Below are 23,518 nucleotides of genomic sequence, written 5' to 3'. Positions count from 1 at the left end.
AGTTTGCATATCGGGTTGCTCTTAAATGTGTATGTCAAGCCAAAAACATTCTAGCTTTCAGTAGAGTGGAGTAAGATTAGAACTCCTATTGGGCTTTTACTGCTATCTAAACCTCCATTAGAGAGATTTACCCTCCCTTCCTGTCCTGCTGACAACGCTTTCACCAGACTGGAAGTAGGTGAAAATCTGCAACAAGGACACAAACAGAAATAAAATCTTACAGGACAAAAATTAAACATAAAGTACTCCAGACCCCACTTTGCTAAAACAGTGGGAAAGGCCTATATTTTGGCCCATAAATACACCATAGACATTACTGCTTAACAGAAGAATCCAGAAAAAGTCCTACAAACTCCTCATACACTATATTGCCAAAAGTATTGGGACACCCCTCCAAATCATTGGATTCAGGTGTTCCAATCACCTCCTTGGCCACAGGTGTATAAAGTACCTAGGCATGCAGACTGCTTCTACAAACATTTGTGAAAGAATGGGTCGCTCTCAGGAGCTCAGTGAATTCAAGCGTGGTACCATAATTGGTTGCCACCTGTGCAATAAGTCCATCCGTGACATTTCATTGCTACTAAATATTCCAACTGTTAGTGGCATTATAACAAAGTGGAATCAACTGGGAAGAACAACAACTTACGAAGTGGAAGGCCACATAAAATGACAGAGCGGGGTCAGCGTATGCTGAAGCGCACACTGCACAGAAGTTGGCAACTGTCTGCAGAGTCAATAGCTAAAGACCTCCAAATTTCATGTGACATTCAGATTAGCACACAAAAACAGTGCATATAGAGCTTCATGGAATGGGTTTCAATGGCCGAGCAGCTGCATCCAAGCCTTACATCACCAAATGCAATGCAAAGCGTTGGATGCAGTGGTGTAAAACACGCCACCACTGGACTCTAGAGCAGTGGAGATGTTCTCTGGAGTGACCAATCATGCTTCTCTGTCTAGCAGTCCGATGGACATGTCTAGGTTTGGCGGTTGCCAGGAAAATGGTACTTGCCTGACTGCATTGTGCCAAGTGTATAGTTTGGTCGAGGGGGGAATTATTGTGTGGGGTAATTTTTCAGGGCTTGGGCTTGGCCCCTTAGATCCAATGAAGGGAATTCTTTAATACCAAGACATTTTGGACAATTTTATGCTCCCGACTTTGTGGGAACAGTTTGGGTATGGCCCCTTCCTGCTCCAACATGACTGTGCACCAGTGCACAAAGCAAGGTCCATAAAGACATGGATGAGCAAATTTTGGGTGGAGGAACTTGACTGGCCTGCACAGAGTCCTAACCTAAACCCGATAGAATACTTTTGGGATGAATTAGAGTGGAGACTGTGAGCCGGGCCTTCTCGTCCGACATCAGTGCCTGACCTCACAAATGTGCTTCTGGAAGAATGGTCAGACATTCCCATAGACACACTCCTAAACCTTGTGGACAACCTTCCAGGAAGAGTTGAAGCTGTTATAGCTGCAAAGGGGGGCCAACTCAATTTTGATCCCTATGGACTAAGACTGGGATGCTATTAAAGTTCAAGTGCGTGTAAAGGCAGGCAGGCAGGCAGGCATCCCAATATTTTTGGCAATATACTGTATATTGGTGAGCTTCCCCAGCTAAACTCCTATCTTTTGGGCCTGTATTTTGGCCCATAAATACTTCATAAGTACTACTACTTAGCACCAGAATCCAGGAAAGGTGAGCTACCCAAGCTAAACTCCAATCTTGGTCTCCCACCAGATCTGACCATTGGTGGAGATGCCAATTAGCCATATCTGGTGGAAATGATCCCACATTACCGTTATTAGTCCAGTGTCAGAGACCTCATCACTCAGATTACAGAATAAAGTATATCAAATTACTCAGATTACTACAGTATATCAAATGTCTCTCCTTATAAATATAAATCCTAACTGACCATACACCTTCTTAACTCAGCAAAAGCTCTAGTTCTCACCCACTGGAAGTCCCAATATTTTTTCTATGCATACCATTACACAATTTCAGCTAACCTGGACATGCTAGATACTTTTTAAATTATTCTTGACTAACAAATCTCTGATCATTCATCTATTGAAAATATGAAGAAATAGATGCAATTCGCTTGGTTCCTCTTACCTTTTACTTCTAATTTAATAATCAATAAATTGACTCTGGACTTTATCCTTGTGAGTAAGCCAGGAGTGGTGAAATGCGTCAAGAAAGATTGGTTCTTGGGTGGAGACCTTGCTATATGCAGTCATCATATTGAATATTAAATAATGCGGTAAGAGGAGCCAAGTGGAGTGATTATTAATCTATTGAACATATGAAAGAATATCAGCCAAAGATTTGTTGAGAATAATGTAAAAAGTACTATTATCTCCTACATTTTCTAACACTTAATCCCTACAACATCTTACTTAAACCCCTTTGTCTACCTTACCTACTGATATTGATTTCTTATCACTTTTTCTTTACTGACAAATATATAGTAAGTTTTAAGGTACTATAGGAAGTCAAGACACAATGTTGATACTCCAAATTAAAAGGTATGCGCTAATAACAAACTTATACAAAAGTGTATGTCATCATCCATGAATGATGACATACACTTTTGTATAAGTTTGTTATTAGCGCATACCTTTTAATTTGGATTATTGTTGCCAAAATTTATTTGGGATGGGATATGCTGCTGACACTTTGGTGTTTTTTGTAAGTGGCGCTTTTTTCTTCTTTTTTAATTTGGTATACAATGTTGATACTACAGTACAGTACAGTACAGTACTACAGCAGAAATGCTCCCTCTATTCTGAACATCACAACAAATGTTGTTACATCCACAAAAGTGCTTGCTCCTAACATAAGATACAACTTTATCCCATATATATTTCAGCCAAAGAAGCAAATTTTGAATTCTAACCATCTGCCTTGTCTGTTATGTATACTGATTACTACCCAACTGTATGATATGCCAATGACAGTGTCTCCTCTACAATGTACCTTCATGACTCCCCTATATATTCTGTCTTGCAAATACTTATGATTTCTTGTTCTCATTTCTGTACAATAACCACAAAATGTTAAAGAAAGATTGGAACAGGGGTTCTAGCCTTCCACTACACTACTAAATAAAATATTTTTAGCAACCTGCAAAAAAGTGCTAAAAAACAAAAACAAAACTGCCAAAAGGGTAGGCAAAAGTGGTTACAATTGATAACAAACATTTACTTGGCATAGGTTTTGCAGAAAATGAGTCTTAATACTTAGTATCATAAAACTAACAATTTTATTATTTGATTTGAAACAAACACCAGCGTGGATGCAAACATCAATCATAATAGATTCAGCACATAGAAAACATGAATAGACAAAACAGCATAGACAAACAAAAGTAATAAAAACGTCCGGACGCATGTAAATTCACACATGGGTTACATGCTACAGCACCACACCGCTTATGTTGTCTAGAATAGCTTTCAAGGTAACCCCCATGTGTGAATCTGGGATCTCTAGGGGCCCAATATTCAAAAAGAGACACAAGTGCACTAAAGTAACTCAAACATTTTTGAGGCTTCAAAAGTACGCTCAATTGGGTGGCCAGGCCCTAAGTGGTCAGTGTAGCAATTTGTTTCAGAAAATACATCAGTTAGATGGTTATATCCCATAAGGAGTCAGAAGGATCAGTTCATCACACAGGTCCCCATGGAGTGTATTGCAGGAGGCGGAGACCGCAAATTATCCTGTACAATATATGACTTAATAAGTGTACGTGACAGCATCAGGGAGCAGCATAAATCCAACTGTAGATATGGTAAATATGGGCAAACTGTGAGCAGCGTCACCCCAGGACAAATAGCCAACCTGATATGGCACACAGTTACTTATAACTCCATTTTTCTTCCGGTCAATATCAAGGAGCATTAAGTATTCTTGTGTCCTTGGGGTCTCCACTACCTCCCAGGAAAGGGTGGCACATACATTACCACTCACTTGCCTGTCCACAGCCGTTCCACAGTTAAAAATGTCAGTCCGATCCTCACGGAGAGTTGGCTGCTGCTCCTTATAGCTTTGTGTGAGTCAAAAATCTCTTCATGCTCCTACTGACACTCCAGGAACGCCATCACAGTGCCATTATTAAGTCCTATATCATACAGGATAATTTACGGTCTCCGCCTCCTGCAATACACTCCATAGGGACCTGTGTGATGAACTGATCTTTCTGACGCCTTATGGGATATAACCATCTAATGGATGAATTTTCTAACACAAATCGCCACACTGACCACTTAAGGCCTGGCAACCCAATTGAGCATGCTTTTGAAGCCTCAAAAATTTTTGAGTTACTTTACTGCACTTTTGTCTCTTTTTAATTATTGGGCCCCTACAGATCTCAGATTCACACATGCGGGTTACCTTGAAAGTTATTCTAGACAACATAGGCGGCGTGGTGCACATGTAACCCATGTGTGAATTTGCATGCGTCCGGACGTTTTTATTATTTTTTCTTGTCTATTCTGTTTTGTCTATTCATGTTTTCTATGTGCTGAATCTATTATGATTGATGTTTGCATCCACGCTGGTGTTTTATTCAAATAGAATAATAAAATTGTCGGTTTTGTGATACTAAGTAATAAGACTCATTTTCTGTGATACCTATGCCCAGTAAATATTTGACAACAATAGTAACCACTTTTGCCTACCCTTTGGGCAGTTTTGTTTTTGTTTTAATGTTTTTTGGTTAAGGTGACAAACACTCAACTTTTAGCGGAAGTGCGCTGGTATATGCATATGTATTTTCACCAACCTCAAAGGCTATTTTTTGAGTAAACCAGCAAAGTGTTGCTTTGCTGTTGAAGAGTTCAATTGACTTTTGGTCCTTCCCCACTTCCTCCCAGTTCTGTAGACTCTTTCCCACTCTATACAAAATTAAGGTTTTTGCTGGACATACACATATATAAAGGTACATGCAGGTATATGTTAATTGCATGTTTTAAGACCTGAATTTGCCTTTTCAAGTTTCAGTTGCAGGACAGAACTCTAAACGAATCATACGGTCAGTTCCCTGCAAGAGAAGTGGCATTATACTTGTCTCTCTGGTAGCCATGACTCCAGCCTTCCCTCTATTCTGGTCCAACAGCCTCTGACAGTCTCTGTGGCATTTAAAACTTCTAGGACTGTTGGGTTCCTGTGTCCCCACCTTGCAGCACTAGGCTAAGACTAGAGGTCAAAGGAAGGTGCCAGGATATGCCAGTCATCTTACACTCCCTGATTTGAATGCAGAAAAGACAGATAGAGGCCATGGCTTTGAAACGGTGGGAAGATGGGAGTCATGGGATTTGGGGGAGGTAAAACTGGTCTTTTGATTTGTTTAGAGACCTGACGAGTCTCTTTAAATAGGGATCCGTTTATTGCTGAATACATTGAGCCACATTTTGTCTCTAAATTTAATAAGGTGCATCTTTGTACCCTGTTAATATGGAAACATCTATATACGCTCACCGGCCACTTTATTAGGTACACCTGTCCAGGGGAGGACTGACAACTCATGGGACCTCCGGGCAATAGGGGATCATGGGGCCCCTGTGTCCTTGCCCAAACTCAAAAAACCTGCACCTGTCCAATTGCTTGGTAATACAAAATATTACTCAGCCAATCACTTGGCAGCAACTCAATGCATTTAGGCATCTAGACGTGGTGAAGACGACTTGCTGAAGTTCAAAACAAGCATCAGAATGGAGAAGAAAAGGGATTTAAGTGACTTTGAATGTGGTAAACGTTGATGCAAGATGGGCTGGTCTGAGTATTTCAAAAACTGCTGATCTACTGGGATTTTCATGCACAACCATCTCTAGGGTTTACATAGCTTGGTCCAAAATAGAGAAAATGTCCAGTGAGAGGCAGTTGTGCAGATGTAAATGCCTTGTTAATGTCAGGGGTCAGAGGAGAATGAGCAGACTGGTTCCAGATGATAGAAAAGAAACAGTAACTCATGTCAACATTGACCAAAATCTTTGAGGAATGTTTTCAACACCTTGTTGAATCTATTCCATGAAGAATTAAGGCAGTTCTGAAGGCAAAAGTGGGTCCAACCCAGTACTAGCAAGGTGTACCTAATAAAGTGGCTGATGACTGTAGCATTTGTAGACAAACTAATTTAGAACTCAGAAGCCAGGAGGTCAAATGTAGGAGTCAAAATTTGATTTTAGGGACCCAAGTGATACATCCTTCCATTGACAATAAACTAGGCTTCCAAAATTTGCTTACCAGTTTAACTTTTTATCTGCTTTGTTTACTGGACTTTTGGGATTGTCAAGCCACCTTAGGAAAATAAAAATGCTTTTGTTCTGTGTTTTTTTGCATTTTTTTTCAGCTGTCACTTGATCAGCTTATATTGGATCACCCTATGTACTCCAAAGATGGAGACATAAATAAGGGGTGGTCTGCAGGAGCTGTTCCTGATGGTCCACCATGGGAAAAAGACTCATCAGTCAAATCACAAGACCTGAAGAATAGCAGTAATGGAATGGACCATAAAACTAATGTCACTGAGCGGTTTAGGGAGCTACAGAGAATTCTGATTAATGCAGGTTTGCCAGAGACAGAAGACCGGACCAAACAACCACGCACAGGTATGTTATATCATTGGAACCATATTCAGGGCAAGTTTAGTCAAACAGAATGACCCAACTGGCAACAAAAATAGCATGATGAACAAATGTCTGAGCCTTGGGCAAACGTCAATGTAGATTACAAATACATAAAATGTATTTGATAAGGAAAACAATTATCTTACCAAGCTATCACCTTGTGCTAGTAATCTACAAGCAGGTGCTAATTTTGAAAGCATGCCATTAGGCCGAACATTGAGGTCTGATAAAGTTTTTTAAAAACAAAATGGGAAATACAGCCCCAGATTCCTGCAGCTAGAACTACCATAGTCTGAAAAAACTGTGTACATACTTTATACAGTATAATGTACTGTAGAAATTATTTTTAATTGAGTTATTTCAGAAAGAAATATTTTTTTTTTATTGAGGTATTTCAGAAAAAAACTACTTTATGGTCACTGGATGATGATCATAGGAGATCATATTACAAATAATGTAGCAGTCACTCCTTGGGCCTGTGTGAATGCTTAAGACAGCTACATGGTGATTTTTTTTATACATAGACCCCTAAGGGTGAAAATGGACTTAATGTGAAAGTATGCTAATTATGGCAACAGCCCTTAGAAACCTGTGTGAAATTTAGTTCCGCTTTAAGGCAAAAATGACACCATCATTTTGGTGGATTCACATTCTTAGAGACATCCTTAGTGAGTTTTTGTTCTTCAGACATACCCTGTCTGGTAGCTTGACAGTAAGAAAAAGGAGTAAAAATGCACATCTATTGTACAGCACTAATAAGCAGAAAGTAGAGCCTACACACGTAATGAGAAAAGGTCTTTACCCCATTCGCATTTGTTTTTGAAAAATGAATATTTGCTAGTCTCTTCCACAAGTACCGTATATATTAAAACATAGAAGATTAGAGATTCTACTTACCTTATATTAGTTTAGTAATGACAAACATTAATATTTTGTTTTCTACCCAGGCCATAATGAGGACACCATCACAATTTGTGTTGCTGGGGCCCCAACCTTTACCATATCCATTCTTCTGGAAGGAGTAAGACAGTGTCCAGGTAGGACAATATCTCTATCAAGAAATCACTGGGCCATGGGAAGAGATGAAAGTTTGAAAGTGAATTTCCTGAAAGGCAGAATATAAATATTTTTGTGGGAACAGAATTATTTTAGGGTTCCACAATTCTGGAGTCCTCAGATCATTAAATATAACGACAATTCTATACAATTAGACTAAAAATATACTAAAAAGAAGGCCTGGAATGACATTCTGACAGCTCTGGTACGTTTCCAAAGATATGGTGATTCTGAGAATATTTGTGAGCAGATGAAAGTGCCTGTTTGTGCTATACAGTGCATCCAGAAAGTATTCACAGCGCTTAACTTTTGCCACATTTTGTTATGTTACAGCCTTATTCTAAAATGGATTAAATTATTTTTCTTCTTTAACATTCTACAACAAATAATGGCAACGTGAAAGAAGTTTGTTTTGAAATCTTTGCAATTTATTAAAATTAAAAAATGAAGAAAAAAAACCACATATACATAAGTATTCTCAGCCTTTGCTCAATACTTTGTTGAAGCACCTATAGCACCAATTACAGCCTCAAGTCGTTTTGAGTATGATGCTACAAGTTTGGCACACCTATTTTTGGGCAGTTTTTCCCATTCTTCTTTGCAGTACCTCTCAAGCTCCGTTAGGTTGGATGGGGAGCGTCGGTGCACAGCCATTTTCAGATCTCTCCAGAGATGTTCAATCGGGTTCATGTCTGGGCTCTGGCTGGGCCACTCCAAGACATCCACTGATTTTGCCCATAGTCACTCCTTTGTTATGTGGGCTGCGTGCTTAGGGTCGTTGTCCTGTTGAAAGATGAACCGTCACCCGAGTCTAAGGTCCAGAGTGCTCTGGAACAGGTTTTCATCAAGGATGTATCTGTACATTGCTGCATTCATCTTTCCTTTGATCCTGACTAGTTTCCCAGTTCCTGCCACTGAAAAACATCCCCACAGCATGATGCTGCCACCACAATGCTTCACTGTAGGGATGGTATTGGCCAGGTGGTGGGCAGTGCCTGGTTTCCTCCAGACATGATGCTTGGCATTCAGGCCAAAGAGTTCAGCCTTTGTTTCATCAGACCAGAGAGTTTTTTTTCTCATGGTCTGAGAGTCCCTCAGGTGCCTTTTGGCAAACTCCAGGCGGGCTGCCATTTGCCTTTTACTGAGGAGTGGCTTCCGTCTGGCCACTCTACTATACAGGCCTGATTGGTGGAGTGCTGCAGAGATGGTTATTCTTCTGGAAGGTTCTCCTCAGCTCTTTCAGAGTGACCATTGGGTGCTTCGTTACCTCCCTGGCTAAGGCCCTTCTCCCTCGATGGCTCATTTTGGCCGGGCGGCTCGCTCTAGGAAGATTCCTGGTGCTTCCAAACTTCTTCCATTTACGGATGATGGAGGCCACTGTGCTCATTGGGACCTTCAATGCTGCAGAAATGTTTCTCTACCCTTCCCCAGATCTGTGCCTTGATACAATCCTGTCTACGGACAATTCCTTGGACTTCATGGCTTTGTTTGTGCTCTGACATGCATTGTTAACTGTGGGACCTTATATAGACAGGTTTATGCCTTTCCTAATCATGTCCAATCAACTGAATTTCCCACAGGTGGACTCCAATCAAGTTGTGGAAACATCTCAAGGATGAACAGTAGGAACAGGATGCACCAGAGCTCAATTTTGAGTGTCATGGCAAAGGCTGTGAATACTTATGTACATGTGTTTTTTTTTTAATAAATTGCAAAGATTTCAAAACGAACTTCTTTCACTGTCATTAAGGGATTATTGTCTGTAGAATGTTGAGGAAAAAAATTAATTTAATCCATTTTGGAATAAGGCTGTAACATAACAAAATGTGGCAAAAGTTAAGCGCTGGAAATACTTTCTGGATGCACTGTATGTGGGAACACTGCAGTGCATTCACTGTGAGGGAACTGCTCCAAGATGAAGGTTGACAACCAACCTTTAAATTATTTAGAATATGTTAATTATATGGCTTGTTTTCATTCAGTCACTAATTTTACATGTGATTCAAAACATTATATTGCATTGCAATGAGAAAGATTAAAAACAGATCACCCCAGTAACTGCATCTATAATGTCTATATTTACATAAGTTGTGTATTAGACCTCCTTCTTATTTCTGATCTAGCTTTTTAGAAGTCCAATATAATGTCAAACTGAGAGAAGGGGTTCTGTTAAACTTTGTACAGTTATTCTTTGTTCCAAAGTATAAGCATATGTGGAGACGTTTGATGTACAATAGTGGTGTGAACCTCCTGCGCTCAGACTAATTTTAAACGATAATATTAATAGCGAAAAGCTGCCAACATTAAATCATGTATCCAATGATCCTCAAAAATTAAAATGTGAAACATATGCAGCGCTAATCGCTTGATGTTCAAATAAATCAATGTGCAAATAAAATCCCCTCAATTATAAGTGAATAAACGTGCTACTATAAATAACCTCGTGCTTACAAAGAAACACAAAAAAAATTCCTATAGTGATGGTGAAAAACCAGTCTTATTGACTGACATAACAGTGCATATTTAAACAAATATACATAAACACACAATGTGCACTAATATATATATATATATATACACACCTACACAAATCCCATAAAGTGGATAAAACAACCTCATATGCAAGAGTGAACTCTGATTAGTGACATAGTATACACACAATAATCTATTTTCATGCGTTTTTTAGAGTCCAATCTTTCAATAATCACACTCCAGTGAACAAAACAACTCGTGCTGATATCCGTGTAAAAAACGTGGGTTGATGACTATACCTCTTGCACATGAGGTTGTTTTATCCACTTTATGGGATTTGTGTAGGTGTGTATATATATATATATTAGTGCACATTGTGTGTTTATGTATATTTGTTTAAATATGCACTGTTATGTCAGTCAATAAGACTGGTTTTTCACCATCACTATAGGAATTTTTTTGTGTTTCTTTGTAAGCACGAGGTTATTTATAGTAGCACGTTTATTCACTTATAATTGAGGGGATTTTATTTGCACATTGATTTATTTGAACATCAAGCGATTAGCGCTACATTTGTTTCACGTTTGATGTACAATGCTTTTGTATGTAGGGTTCCTAAAAGAGATGGGTAAATGCAGTTTACAAATTTTCTCTTACAGATTTTTCCTTTTATTACAGGCAAAATATTCCTCTGTCTGTCCAGTTCATGGTTCTGCCCACGGCCTCCTGCCTCAGCATGCCCACCTCCTCTCTTCATCAGACAGGCTATAACTTTTGATCATGGGGGTCAAACCTTCTTGGATACCTTCTCTCCCCCTCGAAAAGTTACATACCTCTCCTGGTTAGGGGAGCAGTTCTTGCTGGAAGACCAGTGGGACTGCCCAATGGGAGGATCTCCTCAGCTTTCCTGCCTCTTTGCTGATACTTTGGGGGTGCGACTCTTACTAGATCACAAGGAAATTCCACTTCCTCCTGCCCTGGTTCTTAATTCTTCTCATCAGTTAGGCCCTTGGGAACCACGTAATGGGGAGGCTAAATCCATAAAAGTGGTGGAATTCCTTCAAAAGGAAGGTAGAGAACAAAGAGTACAGCAAGAGATTTCTGCATTTCTTGAATCACTGAAGTTAAAGGGTCATCATAAGGTAGGAAAGACATGTTTCTCAATTTTAGGGCTCAACAATGTAGTTTGCCTTTACAGATTCTATAAATTGTTTCATTTTATCTTAGGTTGTGGTGAAGACTTGCTGGCCTCATCTAAACCTTTCTTCTTCACCAACCTTCTATTTCACTCATGACCCACATGCTGTGTTTGATGCTGTGCTGAACATTCTATCTGAGTACCCAGAGGGTCAAGCAGTTCTGCTTGAGGGGTTTATAAACACAGTGCCCCCACGCAGACTCAAGCCACCACAACCTCCTGCCTGTATACCACGTAAGCATGGGGACTTAATGGGAGGGAAAATCTATTTGCTTCTTTATGGGAGGGGCAAAGAGAGAGTGATACTCTGCAGCATCCTCTCCTGATACCCCTTTCCTTCTGTCTCTTCCTTCCCATCTCTCTCTATGTTTTTTTCTCATTATTTATTTATTTTTATTGCTTTTTATTTATTTATTTTTTTACATCTTTCATTTCTACCTTGATTTCCTGTTTTCCTGTTCTTGCTTTATACTCAATCTGCATTTTTTTCATGTTCTGTATTAAACATGTTCCTCTCTTGCACACCCTGTCACACTTGTCCTTTTTGACCTCCTCTGTATCTCGCTGGGCCCTTACTCAATCATAAGGTCTGTCTCCTGTGCTGGGTAAGATTTCACATCTTTTCTAGTGGTATAGAGGTGACATTTTTTCCAGCACAGGGCAGCAGTTTCATGGAAGTCTGAGAAGAGGCTTCCCTCTTCTTATCCCAAATATTTTTTTTATTGTGAGATATATTGCTTCTGTATTGAAGGAGGGTCAGTTCTTTCTTTCTCTCTTCCTTGTACATCTTTGCTTCTATCATTCTCCACTTTCTTCGACTTCTGCCTCCCTTCCTTCTCCCCCCTCTTTCTTCCTGTATTACTGTCTCTGCCCCACCCCCCAGGCTGCTCCGTGCGCCCCCCAGAGCTGGCGATTCGTCTCTGTGCCGTTGTCTGCCGATCTCGCGGAGACCAACCAATTCTAAGCAAGGTAACGGGGCTGCCCCCTATTCTCCTGGGGCTTGTAACCCCTCCAATCTACAAACCCTTATCCTGAGCCCCTGAAGACAAGAGTTCTTTTAGATTTTCTCATAATGGAAAATCGCTTTCTCAAATGTTTCATGAGCAAATAGTGTATTTTTGGCTAATCAGTGATTTTTTTTATCTTGTGCTGCTGATCTTATCTTTTCTGTTTTCTCTTATTGAGAGGGTTTTTGATGCTTCGGTTCTAGGTGGTATGTACCGTGGGCCGGGCAGAGAAACCTCTTTGCCATCGATCGGCCCTTCCCCAGTCACTGGACACAACCTTGGAATTATGGGGAATACAAGATGAAGGACAGAAGAACAATATTCGGGCCCAACTCAAAGAGACCTCAGAAAGGGTCATGAAAGTAATAATAGAGGAAGAGAAAAAGCTGAGCCCAAAACTAAGAGGAGGGAACAAGGTGCAAACAGATGTACTTGGTAAGGATTACAAAAGTTCTTAAAGAAAAAATGCAGCATGTAGCATTAGAAATATAAGACCTTTTTACAAAGATGAGAACATAGCCTTTAATTATAAATGTATTTGAAGGTAGACCTATTTGCTTTTTTATAACCCTCAGTCGTGTCTGCCATTCTCCCTAGACACCAGCTTTTCTTTAAAAATACTTAGCATTAATCATATTTACTGTTCTCACCAGTATTGTCCTTGGCATCCATGAAGAATTAGACCATGTTGGTAAATGAAAGCTTAAACAGCCTAGTTCATGTGGATTATGGTTATGCCGTTGCATACCCACTGAAGAACTTTTATCATCTAAGGCCATTACCATTATAAGCATAGTGCTCTTGCTCTTGAATATTATGGTGACAGTGGCAGAGTGCACACTTCCTAACAGTACATAATAGATCCTAACACCACCATGTCCTAACCTATGCATGATAAGATAATATCTCATATTATATTTTTTGCTATTCTAAACTGACATTCAAATAATGTGCAGAAAACAAGAAAATTTCTGAGTACCTGCTGACCAGATACTGTTAACCTTGCCAGAATAAAGCTACGTTTATTTTTTTATTTTACCTTTAGGAGTCGATCTTTTGCTTACTTGCATTGACTACATGGTAACCCCGGTAGTTCTGGGTGTCACCACTGCCTTCTGCCTGGAGAGCTGTGGAATACACGAATGTCTTTTGGGAAGCTTGGCTGCCGCAAAATCTGTGACTGTTAGCTCCGCATCAAGTCCTTTGATAGAGACCATGCTGAGACGCTCAATGACCTATATAATGGAAGGGAAAGAAGTCCTGGTGATTGGAGCTGGTGGCATCAGTAAAAAATTTATCTGGCAAGCAGCTCGTGACTATGGAATAAAGGTGTGTGGAGACATGTTACTGTGTTTGTAACTGCAAAAAGAACAGAAATGTATTTGGTGATTTAAGACTCATACATTTTTGTTTTTTTTTTCTTTGGTGTGGGACCATCTGATGGCTTCAGTGTTTCTGTCTCTGCTTTGCCTTTGCACCTTGTCCAATCAGGGATTGCTTTGCATTCCTTGAGAAAATGCAAAGTATTCTCTAAATAGTGCCTGTGCCGAGCAGCCAACCTTGTTCAGAATGCAGCAGGGCAACCGCTCGGAATGGGACTCAGAAGCTAGTGGAGATCACTGGAGTAGTGGTGGCCACTACAGTGATTTTCTGGTTTAAGAGTGATCCCACAGGTATGGTAAATGCATAGTCACATTGGTCCAAGCTGAACCAATGTACTACTGTATGTATAAAATGCCAAACCTGGATTCTTCTTTTAAATATTAAGTTAACCAGTAAAAGGTATCACTTAAACTTCAAACTTTGTGAAAGAATTGATTGCCAGTAGAGTACACTATTCATATTTATATTGAAATTGATGGACTGATGCACCCACCTGCTTCTTATAGCTTTGCATCTGAGTTCCATGGTCTGATGTGGGGGTGCAGTACAAAATGTCAGGGGGGGCAGAAAGTGAGAAGTTAACGGGAGCGTACGGGAGTCAGTATTGTAGTGCACAGGTGGGTCAGCAGGGCAGAGAACACATAATATGTTCCTAAAGAAAAACTTAGCCTTTAAACAGAATAAACAATATGTAACATTGAGAATATTAATAATACTCATAACAAGTAATCTGCCTAGCTTTAGTATTAAAAAGTCAAAACAGCATGACAAAATGTGATTAAGACTAGAATTATGAAAGTCATAGAGAGCTCTGGGACAGAACAGAAATGTTCTACAGTGGTCAGTGGGGTTCTTGAAGGGGGATTGAACAGAATCTGCATCTGCTGTATACAATTCCCACAAAATACTAAATACTGTGCAACAACCGACAGTTTCACGGACACAAATAAACCTCAGGACAAAGGATTATCAATTAAACGTTTCCATTACATGTTTTTATGTACACAAAAAGGATATTTTTGTCTTAGGCACCAGCTGAATTTCACTCCATGTATGGGCAGGCTGATTGTATAGAGGTCAATCTACCCATGAACTTCTGTACAACCAGCTTTTAGGAAAACGTCCGTTTGGTCAGCACTGCTGGCTGTGGCCGGCAGCAATAATAGTGTATTCTGATGGCAGAGAAGTCTCCCAGCTGTCAGAACACAATACCTCAGTGGGTGAGATTCCCCCATCCACCTCGAGTGTGAATTGGAACATTTGTTTTCCTTTCAACCTAGTGGTTAAATTTTAAAAATGAATAATGTATGGGCTGCCTTACTGAGCCTACCCTAAAGGTGCACTTAATTAAAACCAGCAATTGTTGAGACAATGAACATCTTGGTCAGGTCTACTGTATGTACAGCATAACGTACAGAATACAGGAGTCATGAGCAAGTAATAAACAAAACAGCATATGGAGTGCAACAGCCAGGACGAGTGTCACATTCTCATCAGAGTCCTCTCTTAGATTAAAGTAACCCAGCATTCCCCATATACATCAGAGTCCCCCCTTACATCCATGTCTCCAAAGTCCTACATTACATCAGTGTCCCCTGAATTCCACCACCATCAGAGTCTGCATCGTCCCCTTTTACAGCAGAGTTCCACCTTACACGAGATTCTGGCTGAGTGCCCCCTTACATCAGAACCCAGCAGAGTGTCCCCTTACTTCAGAGTCAGACAGAGTGCTCCCTTATATCAGAATCCAGTGGAGTGCTCCCTTACAGTATATCAGAGTCTGGCAGAATGCTACTTTACACCAGAATCCAGTAGGGTGCCCTCTTACAGCAGAATCCTGCAGCGTTCCCCCTTACATCAGAATCCAGCAGAGTGCCCTCTTACATCAGAATACGGCAGAGTGCCCTCTTACATCAGAATCCAGTGGAATGTCCTCTTACATCAGAATCCAGTGGGGTGTCCCCTTACATCAGAATTCAACAGCGTGACCCCTTAAATCAAAATTCAACAGAGTGACCTCTTACATCAGAATCCATCGGAGTGCCCCTTACATAAGAGCCTGGCAGAGTGCCCCCTTACATCAGGGTTCAGTTGTCCCTAAGTGCTAACTGGACATGAAATCAGGTGGGCAAGTGTGAGGAGCTCCTGGAATAAGGGGGGGGGATGGGAGGAAGAAGAGAGGGAGATGGGGAGAGCTGCTCACTCTCTTCATTCTGGAATCTGTGGGATCAGGTAAAGGCATCATTCACGCAGCCTTGAAGGAGCTGCCAGTTGCTTTACTTCCAATCTCTTGCCCACACATCCCCTTTCTTATGCACAGCACTGGCTGCACACAGGGGATTGCAGTGTAGGTTAGGCAGACATGGGGATAGGAGCAAGAGGTGGCAGAGCTGACCAAGCCCTCTCTCCTCTCCTGTTCATGGAGGGGAGGGGGGTTGTGTGCTGGTTGGGCAGAATATCACAGACAGCCGCTTGTGCTGATGAGCGATGGGCAGCCTTGATGGGCACAATATTCATGAGGAAGAGGAGTTGCCTGGGGGGGGGGCAGTGAAACTGAAATCTGGAGGGGAGCAGCCCACCCCAACACCCCCCTAGATCCAGCCATGCTTCCTGGTACAGTTGTGAGGATCATAAGGACTTGATTTTAGCTCCAGGTTCTCTATTTATGTTAATTATACAGGACAAAGCAACACAAACAGTTGGACTCTTATTCTTGGATTTAGAATAGTCACAACAGTGATGGCCATTGGTGGTCCATCTGAATCCACCTGTACCTAAAATATACATTCCTGGAGGAAGGACTCTGTCAGAAAGAAAAACATCCATTCATGGTAACTCTGATGGAAGCAGCTGTTCCCCATCCCACAAATGAGATACTAGTTTCACGGCAGAGTTTGAACATTCAGTTAGGTCTTTAAAAAAATATTACAAAGTTGTAGAGCAAAGCAATGTACTTTCTGATGGTCATAGGTCATATGTGTTTATACAGTAGGCCAGGGTTAGTCTCTAGAACTTCACAGGTGCACAGATGATTGAAGGCCCTAGATGCATACCCATCCCATGTTTTGACAATGGTTTTTCCACCTGCCAGGAATTGACATACAAATGTAATATTATGGTGTGTAATGGTATACTGACTGTTTTGATTCCTTTGTTTGTAATGGTGTTTTTATAAACCTGTTACTTCTTTTCAAACCTCTGTTTCCTTTAGATCCATTTAGTGGAGTCAAATCCGAACCATTTTGCCTCTTCTCTTGTGGCCTCTTTCATCCACTATGACTATGATGACCGCTCTTGTGGAGATGAGGAACATGCTCAGAATATCTTGGCTATAGTTAAGGAGAGAGCTGTACATTTTTCCGGTTGTATGACATTCTGGGATGAGTGCACTATCCTCGCTGCCATACTAAGCCGCTTACTAGGTCTTCCTGGTCCTCCTCCAAGCGCAGTGAGACTTGCCAAGCGCAAGACACAAACACAACTATGTCTCCTCAACATGGCCTCAAAATCGCCACCCTATCCATATGCTAAGGCATTTGCTGTGCCCTGCTTCCCTCTGGGTCCAGGAACTGGTGGAATAGAAGCTGCAGAATCTGTTCTTTCTTACCCTTTGATTATAAAACCAGAGTCTGGTGCAGGTGCTGTTGGTGTACGCTTAGTGCAGGGTGCAGAAGAGTGTAGGAAACTAGTTAAGAAAATGGGAGCGGATCCCGAAGCTTGCAAGCAAAAAAATGAAACACACATTGGAATACATGAAAGTAAAATCTGTAATGGTGAAATTGGGTTAAGTTTGGGACAAGAAATGGCTGAGGCAGTAATACAGAATGGAGAAACCAGTCTTAACCAAAGCCAGCCTGCCAGAGATAGTACCCAAACTACACCCCCACCTCTTCTTGCTGAGTACATTACTGGCACTGAGCATGATGTGGATCTAGTTTTAGGTCCTAATGGCCGTCTTTTGGCTGCATATGTGTCTGATAATGGGCCAACCCTCCTTCCAGGTTTTACTGAAACAGCAGCAGCACTTCCCTCCCGTCTAAACCAAGAAAGACGCTGTCAGTTAGTTCAGGCTGCTTTGCGCAGTTGCCAGGCACTAAACCTTTACCCTGGAGTTTTTAATGTAGAGCTCAAACTGACTGAATCTGGTCCAAGGCTACTAGAGATTAATCCTCGCATGGGTGGGTTTTATTTACGAGACTGGATTCGCCATATCTACGGCACTGACCTAGTGCTTGTGGCTCTGGCACTGTCATGTGGCATTGAGCCAGCATTGCCTGAAAAAGGTGCCCTAGAGTCTACAGTACTTGTTGGGCTGATGTGTACAGGAGAATCTCATGAGGAAGCTTTAAGTAGCACAGCAAATCCACAGAGGTTGACAGAGCTTCATAATGCTGGGCACATCCGCTTCAACTGCCTGGAGGGTAGCGCAGTGCATGGACCAGATCAGGAACCGTACGGCAATGTGGCTTGTGAGGGAACGAATCAGAAGGAAGCTAGGCAGAGACTTCTTGGGGTATGCTCAGTGCTTGGGTTTGACAAACAGAACTACCCAGTACCTTATTTAACTGGAGAGTTTCAATAAGAAATCCATTAAAGAAGAACTCTGCAAAGTACCATTTCTAATATGTCCATACCATAAAAGCATTATAACTTTTAAAAAAGCAACAAGCCATTCAGCAAAAAACAAAACTGTGGGTTCCCCCATTCCTTGTGAGGGTAACTTGACTATAGCTGTTTTCCTTTTTTCAAGAAATGTAAATACAGCTGATTGCTTGATATAACAAACTGAACAGATATTAATTTTTAAAATGAATAGATCACAAATTTTATACTTTCAATTCTACTACTTACTTCAGAAGTATCTAGTGAAGTTTAAACTCCAAATCTGCATACTTGTTCCAGGCCACTGACATCCATTAAAAGGTACAGGATCAGCATAGAGAAATATTAACTTCTGAAGGAAATTCATGCACGGCAGATACACTTTAAATAATATCTTTTTTTTCATTAGAATGGAGTTCTTCCTTAATAATGTAAGCATAAAACTAGACAATGGAATTTTATTGTGGTGGGGAGGGTGGTAACAAGAAAGTAGACTATGTAAAATAACAAAATCAAGAAAACTAACAGCTGGGAACATCTTAAATCTACAAATTATATATATATATATATATGTATATGTATATATATATACGATGCAAAATGCAAAACAGATTTTGGAAAAAAATGGAAATCAGCGTTCAGCAGTATGATGTTGGCATAATAATAAAAATTGCTCAGTGATTGGCTTCTAAGACTGACTTCAAACTTAATCTCTTGTTCTGTGTAGTTAAATGGAAACCCCAATTTAAAAGAAAAATTTACAGTACAATGTATGTATGACCTCCCACCCCCCTCAACACAGTATCATGGAACATCTGACACGTTTCTTAGTTGCCCTGTGTTACCAGAATTGGGAACTGTGATCTTACCAACAAGGGATGTATCCAGTATTGCAGCTCCTCCCAGGTTGATGCAATCGCATGAAAATGAGCACATCGATGTGGGAATGAAAATGTGCACATGCAAGAGTGAATAAGCTCAGAATGTACTGTACTGTATGGGGCAGATTTTTGGTCACCAAGCATTGTAATCAACACAGGGAAAGACGTCCTCTCTTATTTATAATGTGATAAACTCCTCTATGTAACTACTTATGAGTCTGCTTTTCACCTAAACTGTACCTCTCCTTTAAATAACTGAATGCACTGAATTGTCAGTCTTGGAAGGATTGTTGGTCATTGTAATAAAGTTTTATTGTATCTTAATTGTATAGTCATTGTGCAGGTAATTTGGCTTTGCCTTTGTATAATCAAAACAAATTAAAATTCCTATTCCTAATTGCGAATGCTTGGTTGTTTCTTGTTGGGTATCTCAGATAATCTTGTATGTCTCTTTAAGATCTATTGTTACTATGAGCCTATACTGAAATAGTAACATAAAATAAGTTAATACACACCTTTCACCTTTGTGGGATGGAAAAGAAGAATATATTCAAGCACAAAGACACACGTACTTCCAGTAACAAGGACTGTGAGGATGGATCATTGGTTTGACTAATATTTTTTTAATCACTACTTTTCCTTTATTTTGGCTTTTCAGAATAACACATAGGACAAATCTAAATTTTAGATAAAACATTTTTGCAGTTCAATGCAGTAAAACACTTTTGATAATTTTTGAAGATCTTTACATAAAGTAAAAAGGGGGGGCAACTGAGAAAGAAAGAGGGACCGAAGGATTTAGTTGCAAATCCCTCCATATGGGGGACAGTTGGAAGGTATGCCTTTGAGAACTAAAAGGTCTGGTATACATACTTTTGCTAGAAAAAATGCTGCTCCAAGCACCCTCTTGTGGCAGCTGAAGACTGAAGACACATTACTGGTAAACTTTATGGATTATTCTGGGCAAAGGTTTGCCATTTATTTAATTTTATTTATTTTTCAGGTACTTATATAATGCCGTCAATTTACACAGCACTTTACATATATATATATCTATATATAGATATATATATATAGAGTACATTCACATCAGTCCCTAACCCTCAAGGGGCATACAATCTAAAGTCCCTTACTTACATTCATACACATACTAGGGCCAATTTAGACAGAATCCAATTAACCTACCAGCATGTCTTTGGAGTGTAGGAGGAAACTCGAGCCCCCGGAGGAAACGTACGCAGGCACAGGGAGAGCATGCAAATTCCAGGCAGGTGGTGGTGTGGCTGGGATTTGAACCAATGACCCTAGTACTGCCAGGCAGAAGTGCTAACCATTTAACCACTGTGCTGCTCATAAAGTGGATGTAAACCTCAGACATGAAATATAAAAAAGCATATCCCTCCATAGTGTATAAGTGCTATTTCTGTCTGCTGCTTTGATCCTCTGAAGACACAATACTGGTAAACTTTGTGGATTATTCTGGGCAAAGGTTTGACATAAAGTGGATGTAAACCTCAGACATGAAATATAAAAAAGCAGATCTCTCTATAGTGTATAAGTGCTATTTCTGCTGCTTTGTATCTCTGCTATCAGCATGAATCACTTCTGCCAAGTTTTCCTCACACCAAGAGAAAAATGGTGACTGGGGAGGGACCTCCATCAGATTGACAGCCTAAGCCCTGTTCCTGTGAGTTGTGTGGAGGGGGGTATGTTCCTTCCCTCCAATAAGCTCTCAGAGCTCTCCTCACTGAACTCTTCAGAGTGTAATTTCATCTCTCCGTCCTTTTTTTCTGAACTCTCAGACAAGGTTTATACATTCTGCACTTTGAATGGAAGTAGAGAAGAGAAGACTACAGGTAAACAGGCACAACTTATATAGGAGGATTTGTTTAATCCCTGTAAATAACCCAATGCCAGTCACTTCACTGGTTATATGTAAGGTTTACAACCACTTTAAGGTTTATACCTTAGTACATTTTCTGTATTAAGGTAAAAAGCTTCCATGGTCAGATCCCCCCCCCCCCCAACACTTCTGTTCTCCACCCAGCAATGTGCCTGAGAGCAGTGGAGCTGCTTTCTCTCTCTCTCCTCACTGGACATAGAAGCAGCCGCTGGAGACACTGGCTCCTGCTGCTGTCAATCAATTCCTATAAGGAGAGAGCAGGAGGTGGAACCAAGCAGACACACAACCTAGCTGGGATCAAGCCCACATGAGTGCCCCCATAGCAAGTGCCTTGCTATAGGGGCACTCGGAAGGCAGAAGGAGCTGAGAGCGCCAGTGGGGTGCTCAGAAGAGGAGGTTTAGGGCCGCTCTGTGCAAAACCATTCTCCTAATGAAAAATACAATAAAAACCTCCCCATGCTACTTAAAAAAAAATGCTCTTTTAAATTTGGATATTGTCAATATTTTACATGAAGTGCTTACTTCCCCCTACTTGCCCCTGATCAAATGCTGGCGGCAGCCATCTTAGGTGAGGGCATCTGAAGCTGGCGCCAGTGAGTTCCAGAATGTAGTGCAGCATGAAATTCCTGATCTCACGCACAAGTGATAGTGCCCGGCACACAGTGCTGTCAACAAGTTGCTCTGGCAATGGCATTGGCAGCAGTGGAAGTGTCCGCCCTGTTGTAATAGCAACCTGTTAACAGCAAAGGATCCAGAAGGAGCAGAGGCAAGTACTGGCAAGATTACACTATTAGGCTACCCAAAGACTCCTGGGATAGATGACGCCGATATCCCAGGAGTCCTAGGGAATCGCCTAATGATGTAACCGCCTAGGCAGCTAAGACAGGAAGTGCCGGCAAACTGCATTTGGAAAAGGTATTTATGAATTATATCAAAAATTGACAATATCCATTTTGTATTGCCATTGAGCATTGTTATAAGAGGAAGTTCAACAAATGGGTGAAGTTAACCACCTTATCTTATTTGGTCTCTTTTGGTATGTTGAATAAACTATTGAAAGCGTTCCATAAAAAAACTGGTGATCCTGCCAATAACTTCCTGTACGGTCTGTTGGCCATAATCTTTTGCTATTCCTTTTTGCCGAAATGCTTAAACTTTGTCAAGTTACATGTAGGTTGTGAATGAATGGCCTTTTTCAAGTCCAACCTCAAACTGTCTATTAACCTGAAATCAGGATGGTGACTAGGCCATTCTAGGATTCCAGCTGCAATTTTGGAATTGTTCTGACCCAGTTGTCTAGTCACTTGTCAAAATTGTTTTCGCTTGCCCATTTTTCAACACATCAACTTCATGGACAACATGTTCCCTTGCTGCATAATATATCCCACCGACAGGTGCTATTTTCAGAAGATAATCAATGTTATTCACTTCACCTGTTAGTGATCATAATGTTATGTAGTGCTACCCCCCGGAAGAGACCCAGAAGAGACACTCGATTTCGGGCCTTTTCCTCCACACAGCAGCCACAGCCAGGCAACAGGAACTATCCACACACTTCAAATGGCTCCACAAAACAGTCTAGGGGGTTTTGTTTTGTTTTATTTTTGGTTAGAACTTGAATAGGGATTGGGGGTACATGGGATGCCCCAAAATGAAGAAATGCTGCAACAGTTTACAACGTTTGAGGACCTGCTAAAGTCTCTGGCTGCTGTAGACTGCTTCAAGCTGAGCTGCACACCAACAGGGGACAGACTAAAACATTTAATGTGAAAATGGCTTAATGTAGCTTAACGTGCAATAAACTGTCTAAATCTTAATCAATTGACTTGAAACTTTGCACAGCCCAAGTTCTCAACGTCCCAAACATGTCCTAGACGTTTCATAGATTTCAGCCTTCCACAAAGAAAATGGGGGACATTAAGCTTGTTTTTTGGGGAGCTTAATGTAGCTTAACGTACAAAAAAGAGCTTAGATGTTGACCAATCTCCCCCAAACTTCACACATTAGAAGACCCTATCTATGGCAACATATTCTGAAAATTGCAGGTCATTTGGTAAATCACACCAAAAGTTATTCACATTAAGCTATATTTTACAGTGCTAAAACATTTAATGTGAAGAGCTTAATGTAAAAAGAGCTTAACGTACCATAATGTGCCTAAACCTCAATCAATTGACTTGACACTTTGCACAGCCCAAGTTCTTAATGTCCCAAACATGTCCTAGAAGTGTCATAGATTTCAGCCTTCCACAAAGAAAATGGGGGACATTAAGCTTGTTTTTTGGGGAGCTTAACGTAGCTTAACGTACAAAAAACAGCTTAGATGTTTACCCATCTCCCCCAAACTTCACACATTAGAAGACCCTATCTATGGCAACATATTCT

General features: G+C 40.7%; 1 protein-coding gene across 1 annotated transcript in view; it reads left to right on the top strand.

Annotated features, from left to right (window-relative positions):
- CARNS1 (carnosine synthase 1) overlaps nt 1-19,634 on the top strand; it is a 50,925-nt gene extending 31,291 nt beyond the window's left edge. The window contains exons 3-10 of the mRNA XM_089687561.1: nt 6,355-6,613; nt 7,579-7,668; nt 10,838-11,301; nt 11,387-11,591; nt 12,241-12,326; nt 12,568-12,799; nt 13,410-13,693; nt 16,959-19,634. Of these exons, the coding sequence (XP_089543687.1) occupies nt 6,355-6,613; nt 7,579-7,668; nt 10,838-11,301; nt 11,387-11,591; nt 12,241-12,326; nt 12,568-12,799; nt 13,410-13,693; nt 16,959-18,329 (2,991 nt within the window). The 3' untranslated portion in view covers nt 18,330-19,634. The remainder of the gene's footprint in view (nt 1-6,354; nt 6,614-7,578; nt 7,669-10,837; nt 11,302-11,386; nt 11,592-12,240; nt 12,327-12,567; nt 12,800-13,409; nt 13,694-16,958) is intronic.
- Nucleotides 19,635-23,518: the final 3,884 nt, after the last annotated feature.

This window comes from Staurois parvus, unplaced genomic scaffold (genome assembly GCF_062004578.1).
Source record: "Staurois parvus isolate SC_StPar_1 unplaced genomic scaffold, SC_StPar_1.0 ptg000430l, whole genome shotgun sequence".
Classification (NCBI taxonomy): Eukaryota; Metazoa; Chordata; class Amphibia; order Anura; family Ranidae; genus Staurois; species Staurois parvus.
The sequence above is the reverse complement of the archived record's forward strand: the minus strand, read 5'-3'. Positions and strand labels throughout refer to the sequence as shown.